The 18,439-nt window shown below is 34.5% G+C and overlaps 1 protein-coding gene across 13 annotated transcripts in view; it reads left to right on the top strand.

The window, feature by feature from the left end:
* Positions 1-18,439, top strand: part of LOC106175372 (calcium uptake protein 3, mitochondrial) — a 69,757-nt gene that overhangs the window by 43,274 nt on the left and 8,044 nt on the right. For 2 of the 13 annotated variants that reach the window (XM_087009687.1, XM_087009689.1), the window contains 7 exons: positions 3,765-3,812; positions 6,297-6,379; positions 8,266-8,433; positions 10,581-10,649; positions 13,865-13,918; positions 17,109-17,221; positions 17,390-17,567. In XM_087009687.1, the coding sequence (XP_086865813.1) occupies positions 3,765-3,812; positions 6,297-6,379; positions 8,266-8,433; positions 10,581-10,649; positions 13,865-13,918; positions 17,109-17,221; positions 17,390-17,567 (713 nt within the window). Of the gene's footprint in view, positions 1-3,764; positions 3,813-6,296; positions 6,380-8,265; positions 8,434-10,580; positions 10,650-13,063; positions 13,085-13,864; positions 13,919-14,880; positions 14,962-17,108; positions 17,222-17,389; positions 17,568-18,439 lie in introns of all 13 variants that reach the window. The other 11 variants (XM_087009688.1, XM_087009690.1, XM_087009692.1 and 8 more) reach the window with 11 other exon arrangements.

Genomic DNA, 18,439 nt, shown 5'->3' on the forward strand with positions numbered 1-18,439 from the left:
AATTTGGTATTATATTACAATGGAGTTATGTAAAATATTCCAAAGCCAACACAAAAATATATATATATCGAGCCATTTCAAACGGAAACCCGAGACATATTACCGATTATAACCTTATGATTTAAATGACGTTTTGGTTAAATTTGTTGTACTTTTGAAACTATTTTTGTAATTTTCCTGGTCCAAAATAAATAGAAACCGTTGCTGTGAGAAGGGGAAACACAAAAAAGTGGTGATAATAATAGCAACAGGAGCTATTGCAAGATTGCAGCAGGTGCACAGAAGGCAGTGCCATTGATTGGACTAGACAGTAACAGTGCACAGTTGTTGCTCTAATGAATCTAAGTAATTGATCCAATTGGTGTTTGGAGGAACAATGGCATTCCAATGACACTTGTAGCAAGTGTGTATGGCTAGGTTACATTTTGCCAGTTATACAGTGCCTTGATGATTGCACTGTGCCCTGTGACAGCAGTTGTAATGATGCTTATATGAACAGTTTTTGGTGACAGTGACAAGAATGAAAATATCACAAGCAATGTTGCTATCCATTATGTGCACAGGCACCATTATCTAGGCCCTGTATATTTTGTAACTATGGATGCCAATGCACATTCACAAAGACAAAGTTTTCAAGACTACTTTTAAATTAAACATGTAATCTGAATGCTAATTCAGTGGCAGTTCTTACAGTAGTCAATAGATTGCATAACTACACTAATAAACATTTTTAGAGTTGCAGAATGTGTATAACTTATGATATTTCTTGAGAATTAAAAGCTAATTACAACAAGAATGAAACCAATATTTCCAATAATAATTGCAGCCAAATACAGTGGCAGCATTACAGTACTCACGTGGCATGTAGCAGTAGTCGTGAGTGAACAGCATACGGCAGTCTGAAGGTGTGACTTGCATGTGCCTGGATTCACCAAGCCTTTCCCACAAATACCCGTCAAATCCCTTGGAGACCTCCTTCAGAGACCTGAGCCAATCCAAACAAATCAAAGTTTTCCAGTTTTTACTGGACCATACTACTGTAACTGCTGCAGTTGTTCCTATCATTCTTGAAAATAGATGCAATTGGGGCTGTCCCAAGGACCATGATTTAAGTGTAAGATTGACATTATCTGGGCCTGTTTTTGAATAAAAAGATGTGGTAGTCTCTGTTTTTCATAATTGGATTCTGTTCTCATAAAAGAAGAAATTGCATTTCAATATTTACTGTTTATTACGTAAGAATTAAGAAAATTTGTACCATTGCCAACCAGTCTCAGATTCAATATTGGCATTTTGCATTGATTGTCACATTTTTTGTGTATGTGTGTGTTCTGCCAATTTATCAAAGACTAGATGACCTTGGAATAACCTGTGACCCTTGCAATGACTGGCCAGTTGACCTTCTGAGTTCACTTACTGATTGTTTAGTCACAAGGTATGTCTGCCTTCAAAGAAATGTAAGGATTATGTATAAGAGGTGCCAATGAGACTTTGGACAAAATGCCTTATAAGAGGTTTAAAATCAGTCCTGGCTAACTATGTACTACTTTGAAGAATTACCACCAAATTGTTTGAATGAGGCCATAAGGATATACACATGCAGCAAAATAGTTTTTGAAAAATTTACCGCGTTAGATTTGAAGTTAGTTACTGACAGCTTTGTCATGTAGGGAGTATACAAATGGTAGAACATTTTCTGTGTAACTGTCCCTTCACAGTGGGCTTCAGAGAGAAATTTATTAACATGTTTTTCAGATTAGTTACAGCCTTTTGGGCAAACAAATATACCAGCAATATATATATGTAAATATGTTTTTCTCTCCATTTTTATTTTGACTGCTTAACATGCTGATATTGTGAAAAAGAAAAAAAAATGTTTTCATTAATTCTTGTTCTCCCACTTACAATTCAGAATAAATTTAATGTAAGTCTAGAAGACTAACAGTGAAAATTGAACCTTTTTGAAAAAAGCAGATGTATTGATTTAAGATATCTTAGGCCCCATCCTAACACCAATGCATCACTGTGATTTTTATTGCTGGGAAACCACAGATAAGTTACCAAAAATGCTACGTGACATTATCTTTGTTGAAAAGAAAAAAAAAATAACTAAAAAGTAGAAAAAAAAGACACAAATTTATGTTTCACAAAAAGAAAAAGAGAGAGAAAGAGGGACGATTGCATTCTTGAAAAAGGAAAGAAAAAAGATGGAACTACAGGTAAGAATGCTAAATTACACTAGTACTAGTAAGATGATGAGAAATGAGGATCATGATAATATTCCCTCTGAAACTGTTTCTTTTCAATGGCACAAAAGGTATGTAGTTTGGAGAACCATGGGGTGACGGTAGTGAGTTGTACCAAAATATACAGCTACTTGACATTTTTGGGTTTACACACAGAGAACTAAAACCATGAAGAATGTTGTTTTTGGCACAGTGAGTCTATTGTATTATGTCATGCCTTAGGGGAGATGCCTGCCAATTGGGAACTGCAGTTATAGAACTGCAGATAGTTTCTGTTGATTGCACACTTCTATGATTAAGCTGTGACTCAGAAAAAAAAAATACATATTGGAATCTTTGTATTATGTCATGCACTTCAGGGAGTTGCACAACACATAGAAATCCCATCTACACCAAACGTTTTTTGTTAATTGCACAGTTCTGTGATGAAGTTGCAAAAAAAGAAAGAAAGAAATAGAATTTTTGTATTATGCTATGTACTTGAGGGAATTGCACACCACTTTGAAATTGTATCACACCAGACAGTTTCCGTTGATTGCACGCTTACTTCATCAAGTTGTGACACAGGAAAAAAATTTTTTTTTTGGAATGATCACGCCATGTAGCTTTGAAAGTGCATTTATACTAGACAGTTTATGTTCTAAAGCAAGCTATTAAAGATACATGTGAAATGAGAGTAAATGCCCTGTTATAAATAAGTTATCCATGCCAGTTTCTTACATGACAAAAATAAAATCCACATGCCAAAAAATCCAAAATTAATTTTCTTGGGTAGCAGAAAAGGGCTTTATAACTACACCTTCTTCAAATGACCTACTTATTGTCTTGCCAGTCTGTAAAGCTCAGATGGTAAGCAGAAAGTATCTGTGCTAATATGGTTTTTCCTGAAATAATGTTACTGAACTCTGTGGACCAAGGTATTTCTGTAAGTTATTTGAAACTTCACAGTGGGTTTAAATTGGGTTAAACAGCAATAATTTGACATTCCTTCTGACTCTTTAAATGCATGTTTAAGGTAGCAAAATCCTCATATATAGCATTTAAGCAAAATGAAAACACTTAACAAAATTTGTGATACTTGGTGCTTTATCGAGGGTTGCCTGCCACTCTGGAACTGCTTCTACAGCAACTGGTTACCTGCCACTCTGGAACTATATCTACAGCAATTGGTTTTAACTCCCCATATTGCTGATTGGCTTGTAATTAAAAGAGTTTTTTAATATGTTTTTGTGCAGTTTTAGGCTTCTCGCGTGGGTGGCAGTTGATGATAAATTTTGTACCATTTTGTATAATATTAAAATATTTCTGTTATTCACTACTTCTTAAATTCCTAATGGATATCCCTGCTGGTTTCAAACTGAAGTTGTATACTGCATTACATCTTGCAGTGACAAGTTAGAAAACATTGAAATCTCATTGTTTCTGGTTTCTCAAAGTGCTCTGACCAATGACCTCAAGTGCATTTATTTTAGACTCATTAAAAATTGTTTGAGGTAATTTTAAATATTTTTTTTCCAGGTTTAATCTCTTACACAGAGTACCTGTTTCTGCTGTGTGTGCTGACAAGTAAGTAGAAATTTTCATAGTTTAATATATAAAAATTCATGTGATGAAATGGTTTAATTTCTTGGTTACTAGGGCAATTTTTATGAAAAGGGTTCTCTATTTCGAGTTTGCTGGCCAGAAAAAGTGATTCATATAAATATTATTCTCTCTCTCTTAAGGGGGATGGGTATTCCAATAATTTTTGATCCTCTGTGTAAATGAAAATCTTGGAATGTGTTCATGCACATGGAACTTTTTTGTTGATTTGGTGCCTTTCCCGACCAATGCATTTAAAGAATTAAGGCTGCAAGTTGACTGTCCATCTGTTCTTCTTAAAAACTTGTGAACGCAATTGCTTGTAAAAGTTGTGAGCTAGGATCACCTGTTATTGGCCACACCTTTCATGAGGCTCATGGATGACAGGTGAATGGTTTTCCTTGACCTACTTTTTAAGGACATCTAAAAAAAACTTGTAAGCCAGATAACAAATGAAAAGGTTGAGCTAGAATCTATTTTCACTTGATCGCTGTAAAGTAGGGGATGTAACAGACATTTTGGATGTAACAATACAGGAGTTGTCTTGGAAATCCTATCTCAAACATGTTTTCCTTTTTTTTTTTTATTGTAAGCAGTGTGAAGTTTCTCTCTCTCTCTCTCTCTCTCTCTCTCTCTCTCTCTCTCTCTCTCTCTCTCTCTCTCTCTCTCTCTCTCTCTGTTTTTTTTTTTTTTTTTTTTTGAGGGGGGTGGTGGCATTAATCTTTTTCAGTGATAAGACCTGTTTACTACCTGGTCCTGATATTCGCTGCTTTCCCATAGATTTTCTCATAATTTGAAGCAACTACCCAAAACTTGGATGGAATTTCTGCCATAATTGGATGAATTTTCATTCAAAATTGGGCAAAATCTGCAGCAGTTGTTATTGAGAATAGCCTTCCTCGCTGTGTTGAGGAGCACCGTTAACCTGGTTTGGATTCATTTCCCCTCAGAGCGTGATGTCACATAATCTTAGCTTCTTGTTACCTAACTTAGTTAAACAGGTTCCAAATGAATTAGGAATTACCAGATTACCATCACTGGATATTTTAAGGAAGTGTGTGTTATTTTACAGCAGCCAGAAGTGCTGCGTGCACCAGTCCATATATTTAAGGGACTGAACTGCGAAAAATGTTCTGTAAAAAAAAAGACATCATTTGGTCTCATTATATCAAATCCCAGTGGGGAAACAGCTGAGAAATGCACTTTCCCTTTATTAGAACCACAATACTGTATATATGAGATTATAGTAAAATCATTGGAGCAGCATGTTTGGTGATAACTCAGCTTGTTAAGACCAGAAACAGGCATGAAATAATACCTCGAGGCTCAAGGAGGCCATATGTATGAATGGGAAATTTTGTTTTAAAATGTTGTCATTGGCAAGAAGTTCTTGGGAACTGTTGCTTACTGAGATCTTTCTATTTTCTAAATTTTTTTTCAAAAGATGGCTGGCTGTTGATGGAACTTTGAATGGAGAACCACATCAAAGCCAAGGGAGATAGCACAACTATCTTCCCCAGCTGTCTAAAGTTTTTAAAAGATTACAAGATGACCCTGTACTACAGAAGACTGCACAGTGTTTATACTGGTGCAGTTATTGTGTTGTTTTTCCCCATTACACTGCCCACACAGGTTGTTTTCTCTGCTTCCAGACTTGTCACAGTCCTTTGGTCTCTTGTTTTCAGAATCATTGAATAATCTAACATTTTTTGGATTGCTATGTGCCTCAAGGGTAGGTGGGTGGACATCGTTCATACTTCTATGGAAGTTTCAGAATATCTCTCCTGTTTCTTCCTGGTTGAAAGGAACACTTTGGTCATGGATTACTATAGGCTGTAATGATTTTGATATCTATAGAATGACTGCACTTCTTTTCCTCCCAAGACTTGAAAACATATCTAGAAACATTTTGCAATTTTTATTATTATGAAATTTTTGTTTCACTCTTTTCACTTCGATGGCATATCATTTATCTCAAGTTATCTGTAGTGGTTAACTAGCCATCATTGATTTTTCTTTTGGGTGTTTTTTTTTTTTTTTGGGGGGGGGGGGGGGGTCAGTCCCTAGATGTTGATATATCAAGTGGGATCTGTGTTAAATGATATGTCAGTGTCTTCACGGATTTAATATATTGCTGTGTTGGACCACAGACAATCTGAAAGGGCAACCAAATAACTTGAATTATACCAGGTTGGTGTAGGAATGGCTGGGTGAGCATTGTGGTAGGTGAGATAGAGACCTGTGTTCTGGAGGATCTGTTTGGGAGGTTATTGTGCTGGTTGTAACATAGAGTTGTGATTTTACTGAGCTTTTACAGAGGCGGTGTTGGTCGGTTAAAACTACATGTTTTGCATTATAGCTTTCATCAAACGCAGCACCATTTGCATCAAGATATTTAGTGCCATTTTTTTGCCTAAAATTTTGAATCAAAGTAAGTAGCCTGTTTTCTTCTTCTTATTTTTTTTTCAGAGCCCAAGTCTGGCTTTCACATAGCCTTTAACATGTTTGATACAGATGGCAACCAGCAGGTGGACAAGCAAGAATTCCTTGTGGTAAGGTTTATGTATCTATTTTATTGTGGAATTTATATGATTTATAAATGTTAAGGATAGAGCATTGGTTATCGGTAGATTGAATCAAAGCCACCTGTTTTAATTGTTATGCTTACTTGGGAAACAGTTAAGTTTGATAAAGCTATCAGAATTGTTTGTTTTAGCCAAAAATCTGTGAATATTAAATTTTGTGGCTGTTAAAATTAATTGTATATTTAATTCTCACTTCTTTGATTAGTAAAATGTATACATGTATATTGTAATAAATGTAATGACATATTTTAAATGTATATTTCATTTATCATGAAATTATTTTCATTATGATTTTAATATTTCATGTTTTAGTGCAATGGTAGAGAGAACAACCACCATCATTTAACATGTAACATTCCTATATATAAAAAGAAAACAACATTTGCGTGATAAATTATTGATTTATTACTACTTTTAAACTATAGAATTTATTCATCCAATCCTTTTTGCTAAATCTCAGTATATATACTGTACAATTTGGAGACAACAATGACGTTTATTTTTCTCTGAAATTGTATGTGTATATATTTGAAGATTGCTGGTGCCATTAATGTTGATAATGATGGTGGATATATGTGATAACTATAGCCTCTTGTTTCAGCACACAGAATGATTTCACAGTTGCCCAAAATACATGCATATCCTGAGACAAAATTGATTGTTACACCCAGCACTGAAACACATTGAATATCTGTTTCCAAAATGGCTCTTAAATTTGAGGGTCTGTTTCCACTGTATAGATTAAACTTCGTATTTGCTCCTTGGGGCTCTGTTCTTGTGAAGTTTTGAGGTAAACTTTGGTGCACAATTTAACAAATTTGAAATATAAATAAATAGATAAAAATCACCAGCCTGGGAGATCTTCTTTTTATCTTGGCACCCAACTTCATTAAATAGTATGCTTTTAAACCTGGTTTTCAACAGATTGGCTTTGCTTCACTAAGATTCTGGCTAAAAACATTGCCTAAGATTTATGGTTGGCTTTTTTGATGGTAGGGGAAATTTTCACCTGCCCTTCAGCTTGTTTTTCCTGTGAGTTTCACACTTTAAATGCTTTTACACTAATTTTGAGGCCTTTATCTTTTACATATCTTATTGAAAATCTGATTTTCTTTTATTTTGGTTGTTTAAAACATTTATGAAGTATTTAAAATAAACAGATTATGTGCAAAATTTAAAAACTTTTTAAAGATTGTTGAAGGTCATTCTTTAACACATGAAATGATAATCCACTTTTTTTGGAAGAACAGTGCAACTAGTTATTTGTTTAATTTCTAGTATTACCCCTTACCCCTCCATGGGGTGGAGTCGGGAAGGAGGAGGGCAGTCTTATTACAGAAAATTAAGCTCAGTTTTAAGTCAAATTCAGCATTATCAAATTTTGTTAACACATTACGCACCGGACAGGGTGTGTGTGGTTGTATGTAATTTCAGGGTGGACATCATGGAGCATGTTTATGTATATAACGGTGAGGCCTGTCACATGCTTACATGAATGTATTATATCTGGCGTTTGAATGATTTACTCAAAAGGTATTTCGTACAGAATGTCTGATGTTGAACAATTTTTGCATTTTTTCCACGCCAAATATCTTTTTTATTTCTTTGATTGATAGCCTGAAAAAAATTCAAAAATTAGAAAAAAAGGAATGCAAGTGCCCCAGCAGCATCATTTGCATATGTATTTCCTATACACCCCGGTGCATGCACCATGTGATATATATTTAGTCATTCAGTAATGCATGACATGGCTTGCAAAGAACCTCTCGGCCAATTGCTACTTGGTGTGGTGTTGATGAAATGCTAGTACTGATTCAAAAATTCTATCTTCTTCTCATGTCGACTCCTTTCAGTTGGCCAATGTTTTTGCGTCCCCATCACACGTGGATTCTGTTGAGCACAGCCAACGCCCGTTTGCAGTTATTAAAGGAGAAAACACAGCCGGCTCCATGGAGGTTCCCTATGATGACTTAGAAACTGATCCTCGACCAAAGAGAAAGCCTATGAATATTTGGCAGCTTGTATGTTACACTGTCCATAACTCTGTGCACTAGACAGCTCCTATGTTCCTTTAAAAAGCGCATGATAGCACTTAAGTTTATTTATTTATTTATAATTTGATTTTAATTTTGATAAGCTGTATAATGTGTACTGCCATGTTGCTTAAAATAAATCAAGTCCTATATATGCCTGCACCTTCCTCTCCTTCCTCACTGTCTTCATACTGCTATTGATATGCCTTTAACTCTCTGGCACTCAGCCTCTGGGTCCTGCAACTTCTGAGATAATGGAATTTTTCTCTTTACGTCTTCCCTCCTTTTTTTAACATTTGTTGTACATAAACTGTACACAGCTTTCCCATTGGTCAAAAGAATGACAGGTTCTGATTGGCTGTGTTTGATACATTGTGACACAGAGAGAGGGATTAGAAAAAAGTGAATTATTTCCAAGTATTGTATTATGGAGACTGACACGTATTTACCATGATGATATCATAAAAACAAGGACAGCACTGCTTTTGGTGTTAAACTTTTAGGGTTTAAAACTGGGCATTGGTTTAAGATTGGCTGCAGCTTTTTGGGATCTGTGGCAAGGCAATCCGCTTTAGTGCTGTTTATTACTACATACAACCACACACACTAATGGTATGTAAATGATATGTTAAATATTATATGAAATATAACGCAATATAATTAAAACCAATAGACCCGTACTGAGATTCTGCTGTCTGCTTGTATGCTGCCAGCTTATAAGCCTTCATTATTTTGGGTTTCTGTTCAGTACTCAGGACCAATGCATGGAATAATACAAGAGGACACGGCTGCTGCACTAAGTCACCATCTTATTAATAAGTCTCTTTTAGTAACCATTTTATTTCCAGTACCCCTACCCCCTTCCCTACTTGTACAGTTAATAAACATCCCTGACTGAATAATGACTTTGATATTCCAGTCCAAAGTTATGAAGAAGAGGTTCCTTTGATCACAGTTGCTTTATGTATATCTATATATAACTTTCTATATATGTTTAAATATATATTAAATTAATATGACACTATTGCAGTGCATGTTTGAATGCCCACTTGTTCATATTTAGGTGTTTTTTAAGTTGCCCAAATCCTTATTTTTGCATTTTGAAGCATACCTATACTATAATTATGGATATTGTACCAAGTGGATTTCTGTGATTTCCATCAGTCAGACACCTGGCTTTTTTTTTTTTTTTTTTTTTAAGAGAACCATTTTGTACCAGTAATCACTAAGTTCAGGCCCCTGTTTCCAAAAAAAAAAAAAAAAAAGTTTCCTGACTAAGGTCTTTGTTACGTCACATGGTCACATGCACACATCTTACCCTATCAGGAACCATGTTAAAGCAGTCTTGTGGACATATGCACCCATCCTAGTCAACAACGGATTGAAGATTCTTTGTGAAATGGGGCCATACTTTGTTTTATATACCAATATACGTCTTTTACCAAATTTCATTGACCTGAACCCATATATTGCAATGGGATATTTTGATGTAGTTTTTTAATAAGGATATAGAAACTGCCACTTGTTATAAAAATGTTGAAATGCATTGATGTATATATGTATATATCTTCAGATTTCACTGAATATTTTCTTAAATATTTGTTATTTTCTTCTCTGAAAAGTTGTTTTTTACTGCTTTAAAACAGTTGTTGGAAATCATAGAATATTCACTTGGTCTCCTGTGGTATTGCCAAGTTCACAGCACTTATGAATTGGAACAATTCCATATATATTAAAATACAGGATTGGTTAATATATTCACAAAAAAATCTGTTGTCAGAGTGTGGACATATTTTTGGCCTATGGTATGGGTATTGCTGCAATGTCAATGGAGGTCCAGCAGTAGATGTTGACACAGAGGGAAACCAGTTGTGGCATTATTGTTCCTCTTCAACCTTGTGCTCTTAGTACCTGGTTGTTTTCTATGAGATGTGCTTTGAGCTTACCACATATAGTCAGTATGTTTGTACAAGTTATATAGGTCCTGCTCATGTTAGGATTGACTTAAACCTTTTAGGGTTTAAGTTAAACTCAATGTGAACATGCCTGATTTGTAGGTGTATGTTATGGTACTATTATAATGGATATGTGATACTCTTGCTCAGCTAGCTTTTTTTGCTACCGTCTGATTCCAGCTTCAGCGAGTCCTGGATAAAACCAATGCTTCATTTCAAACCAAAGGCCCAGAACAAGCTGATAGTGATGTATGTGCTGAAATTGTTATGAAAATTATTTATTTAGTTTGATGGGAAAAGATGCAAGGGGCAGGGATACCAGTTTAGCTACCAGTTCAGTACATGGTACAGAGCAAAGCACCATGCTAGCATGTGAAATGTTCACTAGAGGCTAAACACAGCATTAATGCCACTTGAAAAAAAATTAAAATATTTGATTGTTTTTGGTAACTTTGTTGTTGCTTAGTTGAAAAGTATTTATTTTTTCTGAAACAGATGATAAAATGTTTTGTTTTGCTGTAAAAACTGTAAAAAAAAGTTGGACTACCTTTGGTGAGAGCTTAAGGTTAAACACAACTGCGACCATTTTTCGAGATTTCTCTCAGATCTCATTTTAACCATGGCAGCCTGTGATAGCCAAGGAACTGAATTTTTGTAGCCTTTTTCTTTATTATTTAAGTTTGACTTGACAAGTTGAATATTGATCAGCTGACTAAATGCTGTGGTTTCAGAATAATACTGTGCTGAGTACACCCAGTTCTGGCTGTGTTAACATGGTGGCTCAGAAATTGACACAATGAGAAGAAAAAAAAGAAAGTTTTGTAAATTATCTCATGACAAATCTTTCTTATTTCACTGCTTCAGTGTGTCTGATTTTATCTTTAATAAAAATCGAAGGCATTGATAGACTGGTATAATATTTAGTATTGGTATCCCTGCCTGTGTCTTGATGATCTAGCTTATAAAAGCCTGCCAAACCTGCTCCTGTACTTGTTGACCCAAGATGGTCAGCCATTTTGATAACATTGGTTATTAAGAATCTAGATAACATTGAAAAAAAAGTCAAAATTATAGAAAACATTTAAAGTTAAAACTCATTACTCACAGTGAACAGTCATATGGATCTATACATAGCAAGACACCAAACTTGTATTTTCTAATGTAAATCTCTGAAGGAAAAGAAAGTTCCTTTGTACTAGTAATTTGCAGAAATTATCTTTCCAAGATTTAAAGGCATATGCACAGACATTTTGACAGGCTTTTTACTGAATGTTTCTACTAACTACATACTGCAGGTTGTTTGTTTTGAAAATTCAGCTTGTTGGAGGCTTTTCTTCCACAATGATTTGCTGTCTAATATATACCTTGACGTGATGATTGCCATGAGTGAACAGATTGTTATTAACTTATCAGAGTACACAGGGGTAAAGTTATGATATGTACCAGTATCACAAAGATTCCAGTAAGATCAGTTTTATTCAGGCAGTTTAGATGTATTATGCAAATATTGACTTATAAACTGGGCCATTATTGATGGGTGATTTGAAATCAATTTTTGGTGATAAGTTTTTTTTTAATCAAGGAGACATATTCTAACTTTATACCAGTGTGCTGGGTGTGGCTGCTTACTAATTGTCTGCTAGCATTATAATCATTATGGTTATTAAAATTCAGCAGAGGAATGTATTTTTATTTCACTTTAAGAAGCTTGATTTGGCTTCCAGTTGCTAAGCAGTTTGCTTTATTTGGGTTGTGGCATTAAACATTTGCTGTGCTTTCTATTTGAGTGATATGTAGCTTTACTTTCTTCTGCAGAAATATACTTGATAAAATAAAAAAGATCATAATTATGTTATATCCATATAATAATCTCAAGAAAACGTATGGCCGTAACTACCCTAATAAGGAATTCTTCTATATAGCTTTTTGTATATATACTGCATATGCTGTTATTCAACACTTTAAACAGACACCTAAATATACCAGTACTAAATGACTGGGTTTCCACTTATTATGCTTTATATCAATCAATATGGAGCCAGGTATTTTCTTGGCTGCAGCAGCTCATGTATGCACAGGTCTTATTGCAGTTTATTTTCCTGTTGCTATTTGATATAACACATATCTTCCGCAATTCATAACCTTACTGCTTCAGGAATCTGTGCTAAATTTGAATAATCTTCTTTTTCTTTGGGACTAATCTTCTATTTACTCTGTGATATAGCTTTGTTGAAATAACAGATGATGATTTGTATTTGTTAATTCCGTTGAAGTTATCTTTAGCCTAATTGAACCTCAGGTGTAACTCTCCCTTCACATAAGTAATATAGAACTTTCATTTTTTTTTTTTTTTACTACCTACTTCTTTGTACTCATCAAACCATTGCTTATACTAAAACAATGACAGCATTCTGCACAGTAGATAATGAAATAGCAATACTGGAAACTGTTTTAAATGATACAAGGTTAATATTTGCACCAGTGAACATTGATTTAGTGTACATTGTCAATATAATACATAGACACTATTGCATCAGGATGTTTGCAAAATTAATCATTTTAAATTTGTTTATTACAATGAAAATTATTGTTGGATATCATATTCGTCACATTTCTATGTAGAACACATTCAGTAAGGTAATTGTTGCTGTTTATTACCACAGGTTTTTTTAGCCATGATACTTGTATGTATGTTTTTGCTCTTGCCGGGGATTGGGTGCCTTAGCAATTGCAGCGCTCTTGTATTACATGTGCCTGTTTGCTTTGTGTTCCCAGTTTTGTGCGTTTTATGTTCACATGCACGCTTTTCCTTGTTGACACAATGTACGAACACATGCTAAAACCAATCAGCTCCATTCTGCAGGGTTTTCACATACAGATGAGATTCTGATGCTTTGTGTGCCAGGGAGTTCATCTTCATCCTCCTCGCTATTACTGGCTCTCTGACTCTACTTTTTCTTCTATTTCACATCTGTCTCTTGACTGCACTGCAAACTGCCATGTTATCAAATGCAGATATAAATGAAGGGGTGAGCCAGGTTTCAATTAATAACCTCACGAAGATCTTTCTGTGCCCTTACATACTTGGTTTTCATACCATTGTATGCCTATTGAAGATCTGACACTAGAAGGTTTGCATGTCCCTGTTGATATTCAAGATGGAGGCCACATACCCCCCCTGCCAAACCTTCCCCAATGTGACCATGATCATTACCTCTGTTTTTCAGTGATTGGCCCCTGCTGTTCAAACAAGACTTCACTTTTTGCAAAAATCTTGGTGTTTCTTTTTTAAATTAAAGCAAAATTAGTTCTTTTTAAAAAGAAAAAAAAATTTTTCCCCTTTCTGTTAAGTGTTTTTCAAATTTTCTTCCAGGACACTAATATTTTGTGCAAAACGTGAAGCCACTCAACCAAAGGTGTTATGTCTTGTTGTCTATGTTATATGTTTCTTTGTTTCTGCTTAGATTGAAGACCTTCTGGCAGGGGATTTAACAGGAAAGGCCAAGACTAACAGCACTGTAATTGGCAATATGAGTTGCTGTAGATAATCATGACAAACTACCCTGTCAGGATGAGTACAAGGAATATGAAGGCTGTGAATTATGTGAAAAAAGAAAAATGAAAGTAATTACAAAGACAAGGCATAGATTTTTGGGACTTATTTATAATATCTGATTCCTAAAACCATGAGACTGAAGTATTTAGGAAGTTTCAGTTGAAAATCATCTGAATACTAGATGTCGCTTAACATATGTATTTTGACCACTTGATGTCAGCACATGCCTGAGTTCCTTGTGAGAAGACTGACTGGGATATAGATTGTAGTGGCATAATCACAGTATATGGTGACACAATGCTTGAGAGTTGGTGTGTGAGGAGTTTTATTTTATTTTCTTGTTATTTAATTTTTTTCTTTCTGAAAAACTTCCAATAATTACTTTTAACAGTACTTACATAAGTATTTGCTCCACAGTTTTTGTTCAAATGAATGTGGCAGTAAAGAACTTGATTTTCAATTTTCTTTTATCTTTAATTCATTGTTGAAATGATTTTTTTTTATATTTTGGAGGGTGATGTCGGTTGATTTATGGTACATATGTAGTTCCTTTATGTGTGTGTATCTGTGCGTGCATGTGCCATTGTGCGTATGCTCAGGTTGCGTTCTTACAGCAAATGTGTCATCATGCATGGTTTGTCATGTGATCATTAGGGGTGAAAGGTTTTTCATTTTTTTATTGCACTATCGTGATTTCATCTAACGGCAGAAAAGTTAGCAATGCCACTTTAACGGAACACAATAAGTCCTTGCAGGAGGAAAAAAACAAGATTTGCATTGATTAAAAAAATAATTTTTTGTCTCATTGATCACTTGACCTACCCTCATACTGCATGCTTTCACTTCCAGTAACAAGATAATACTCTTTTTAAGTAATAGAAAGTAGCACAGTAACCTTAGTATCTATATCCTAATCCATTCTAGCTACAAAGAGTGGTGAATGCACGGACAAAAGCTAGCAAGTTAAATCATTCTGGTGGCGCTCGCAATAATGTAGCATATGTGGTAATGGGATGTAGGCCCTCTTTCATCTTCATGTTGCTTCCATTTTTGACACTTAGATGGTGGCATTTCTGTGTTTCAAATAGCAGTTCACACTTCATGTTTGTTTTTTTTTTGGTGTTAATTGATGCAAAATTTGATGGTTATGTTCTTCGTAATATGGCAACAAGTTCTCACTGTTATGGATATGTTTTCTGTTTTACGATTCCGGCATCATGGTTGTATTCTGTGATAAATGGTGGCAGTTCGCAATTCATGATTGTGTTCTTGTTGGATGGTAACAGTTGGCACTCTCATGGGTTTTATCTTCTATGGAACATATTACAATTTACAGCTGTATTAGTTAGTGAGATGTGTATAGTTTTGGGGTCTTTTTTGATCAGTAATCCATAGTTTTTTTCATACCAAGTTTTTATTTCAAAAGAAGTAAAATTTTGTGAGCTTCTGATAAAACTTCACAATTTTTCATGATTATATGACTTATTGAGCACTTCATGTTTCGAAGTTCTGTTTCCATAGAATTGTTCACACCTTCATGGGAGTGTTCAACTGTTAACTTAAAGACATTTCTTGCTCTGGTGCATTTCTACAGTTTATATCTGTTTTGTTTGAATTTCAATTTGTTACATGTAGCTGAATAAGGCAGTCTGTGCTCTTTTCAGAGTTGGTTTTTCTATTCCTTTGAATTTTTGCAAAATTGCATGCATCTTTGTTCAGTCAGTGCGATTTCAGTTTGTTTAATCTCATAACATTGATGCAAATGTACAAGAAGTGAAATAACTTCAGTTAGATTGATATATGGAACATTGGCATAACAGTTACACATATAAACTTATACTGCCACAGTAACCTTTATATATGCATGCTGTCACACAAGCTTTAAGTATAGAGAAATACAGCAATGCTGTCATGACTATTTTCAGTACTTATATAGTATATCCCTCACTTTTATTTGCGTCTCTGTTATTTGTTTTTGTTGTTGTCTGTTCTTGTTTCTAAAAGTGTCTTGTCTTGTTCATTATATAAAAAAAATTAACTATGAAAAATCAAACTATTGTATGGAATTAAAAAGAAACTTGAAACTCCAGAGACAAGTTTTTCTTCCATTCCTAGAAAAAGAACTGCACTATCTGAAATCTGCATGTTATAGAATTGATTGAATATTCTGATCAGCTTGCATCCTGTTGATCAAGGCTGACTGCAACTGCATGTTAAATTTTCCAAAATCAGCTTCTTTGTTGGATTAATTTGGTAGCTTTGAAAAACAAATTTGATTTAAATAATTGTTTCAATGTACAGATAATTCCACAAAACCATCTGTGTGTCTCCTCTTGACAGTCCCCCAGTGTCGCCCCCTACATCCATGTACCCTATCTACAACGCTTTTCCATATGTCTGCAATGTGCTTAAAGTATTGTTTTTGTCAAGTTAAAGGTTCTCTTCTGGTGTTTGTATACAACAAGAACCAAATCTAATGCTAATAAACTAGTATGTGACATCCAACAAGCCAGGATGCATTTATATTAAAAAGAAGCATTTATAAAATAATTATTTTGCTGGTAGTGTTTGTTGTATTCCCACATCCGAAGAGAGCCTTTGGTTATTACTATACCATATATTTATAACATACTTTTCTATTATAATGGATATTATAAAGATTAGCTTTTAGACTTTTTCCTGTGACAGGTGACTACTTCTCAATTTCAATGAATTGTTAGTTTAAAAAGATTTCTTATTGAGTGCTCTTGTAGTTAAACTGCAGTGATGCACTTGTCTTAAGTGTTATCAGGTTGTCACATTTTGCAGTTGTGTGATTAACTCTTAGTGGTTTCTGTGATAAATGACTTGATTAATATTGCCTTAATTTTTATGTTTTTATTCAAAATAATAACTTAGGTTTTTATGTAATTGGAAAATATTGAAAACCTTGCAGTTTTAGAAGTACTTTAAAATAAGATATGTTAAAACTATATCTTACAGCATACAGCTATAAGTTAATTGCTGCTCAATTAAAGGATGAAATTATAATAAACAGTTAATAAAGATGTAATGCCTGTAATGATACATAGAATTTGTCTTCATTACTCTCTCAATGAGAACTGAAGACTTGTCAAGTGAGAGAATAATTGAATGTTGTAATGACTTTGTAGAAAGGAGACAGAGAGGGTGTTGAGGATATAGCATCGTATGCTGACACAACTTTACTGGTACACTTCTTTGGACAGAAAGGAAAAGAAAACCTGAGTTTTCAGGATTTTGCTAGGTAAGGAAAAAATAGGTTATGCATTCAAACAGTAAATATACATCATTGTAACTTTCTTGCTTGGCACGAGCAAGGTTTGGCAAATTATATGATTTAGACAAAGGGTTGTTATTATTATAAATGTGCAGTAGCCTTCATTTCCCAACAAGTTCTGCTGTCAACTTTCAGATTCATGGAGAACTTGCAGACGGAGGTCCTGGAGCTGGAGTTTGAGGAGTATGCCCGGGGCATGCCAACCATCTCTGAGGAGGACTTTGCCAGAGTGCTGCTCCACTACACACAACTAAACCAGGCTGACTGTGAGGAATATATTGAGAGGTTGAAAGAGAGAAGACCCGAGGAGAAGGTGGGTATGGAAGCGCATGTTTTTGCAGTAGGAATGTATGGAAACACATTCTTGTGTATGTGTACATATGCCTGCACGTGCACACACACGCACAAATACATCCTGCTACCACTGTCTCTCTGTGCCATATGAATCTTTAAAAAGCTGGCTGTATATGTACCATTCACTTCATATATTTATTTGTTAACACAGGTATTACAATTACAACAGGACATTTTTGTGTACCAAAGTGTGTTTTCATTTAATGTTATTTACGAGCACTCATTGGAAATGAAGTCACAATTTTAAGAGTTTAGTGGAAAATATATATGGTGTTTTAGTATTCTTTTAAGTGATATCTCTTAGATATCACTGATCTTTTGCTGTATTTAAATGCCAATTTTAAGTGGTATCCCTTCTTTTCTCTTGTCATGTCTTATATTTGAGATGAGCTATAAAGATGTTTTGGAATTTTCAAATAGAGCATGTTTATCTCATGCTTAACAGTACTTTCTCACATTTTAAGGCAGAACTTTGAGCATTTTTTTTCCCCCTCAAATTATCCAATTTCCTCTTTTTATATCATGTTATGTTTGTCCCGGTGACTCTTTAACTTGCCCGTCTCACTCTTTCTTATTGTAGGCAAACCAGAAGGGTTGTAACCAGGTAGTACATATGCATCCTTATAACAATATATATACTGTAAAATATATCATATGTCATTATTTGTATATATACCACGGTTACCTGTGCACATGATTTGTCGAATGTTTCTATGGAACAAGATTGTGAAGATGGGTACTTTTTGCATTGAAAAAAATATTGATTACCACATAAAGTTGCATTTTTATGAAATATGTTTATGAAATATCTGAGTGTGATATTGTTCTTGT

Source organism: Lingula anatina, chromosome 3 (genome assembly GCF_051362555.1).
Source record: "Lingula anatina isolate TDL-2025a chromosome 3, LinAna3.0, whole genome shotgun sequence".
NCBI lineage: Eukaryota > Metazoa > Brachiopoda > Lingulata > Lingulida > Lingulidae > Lingula > Lingula anatina.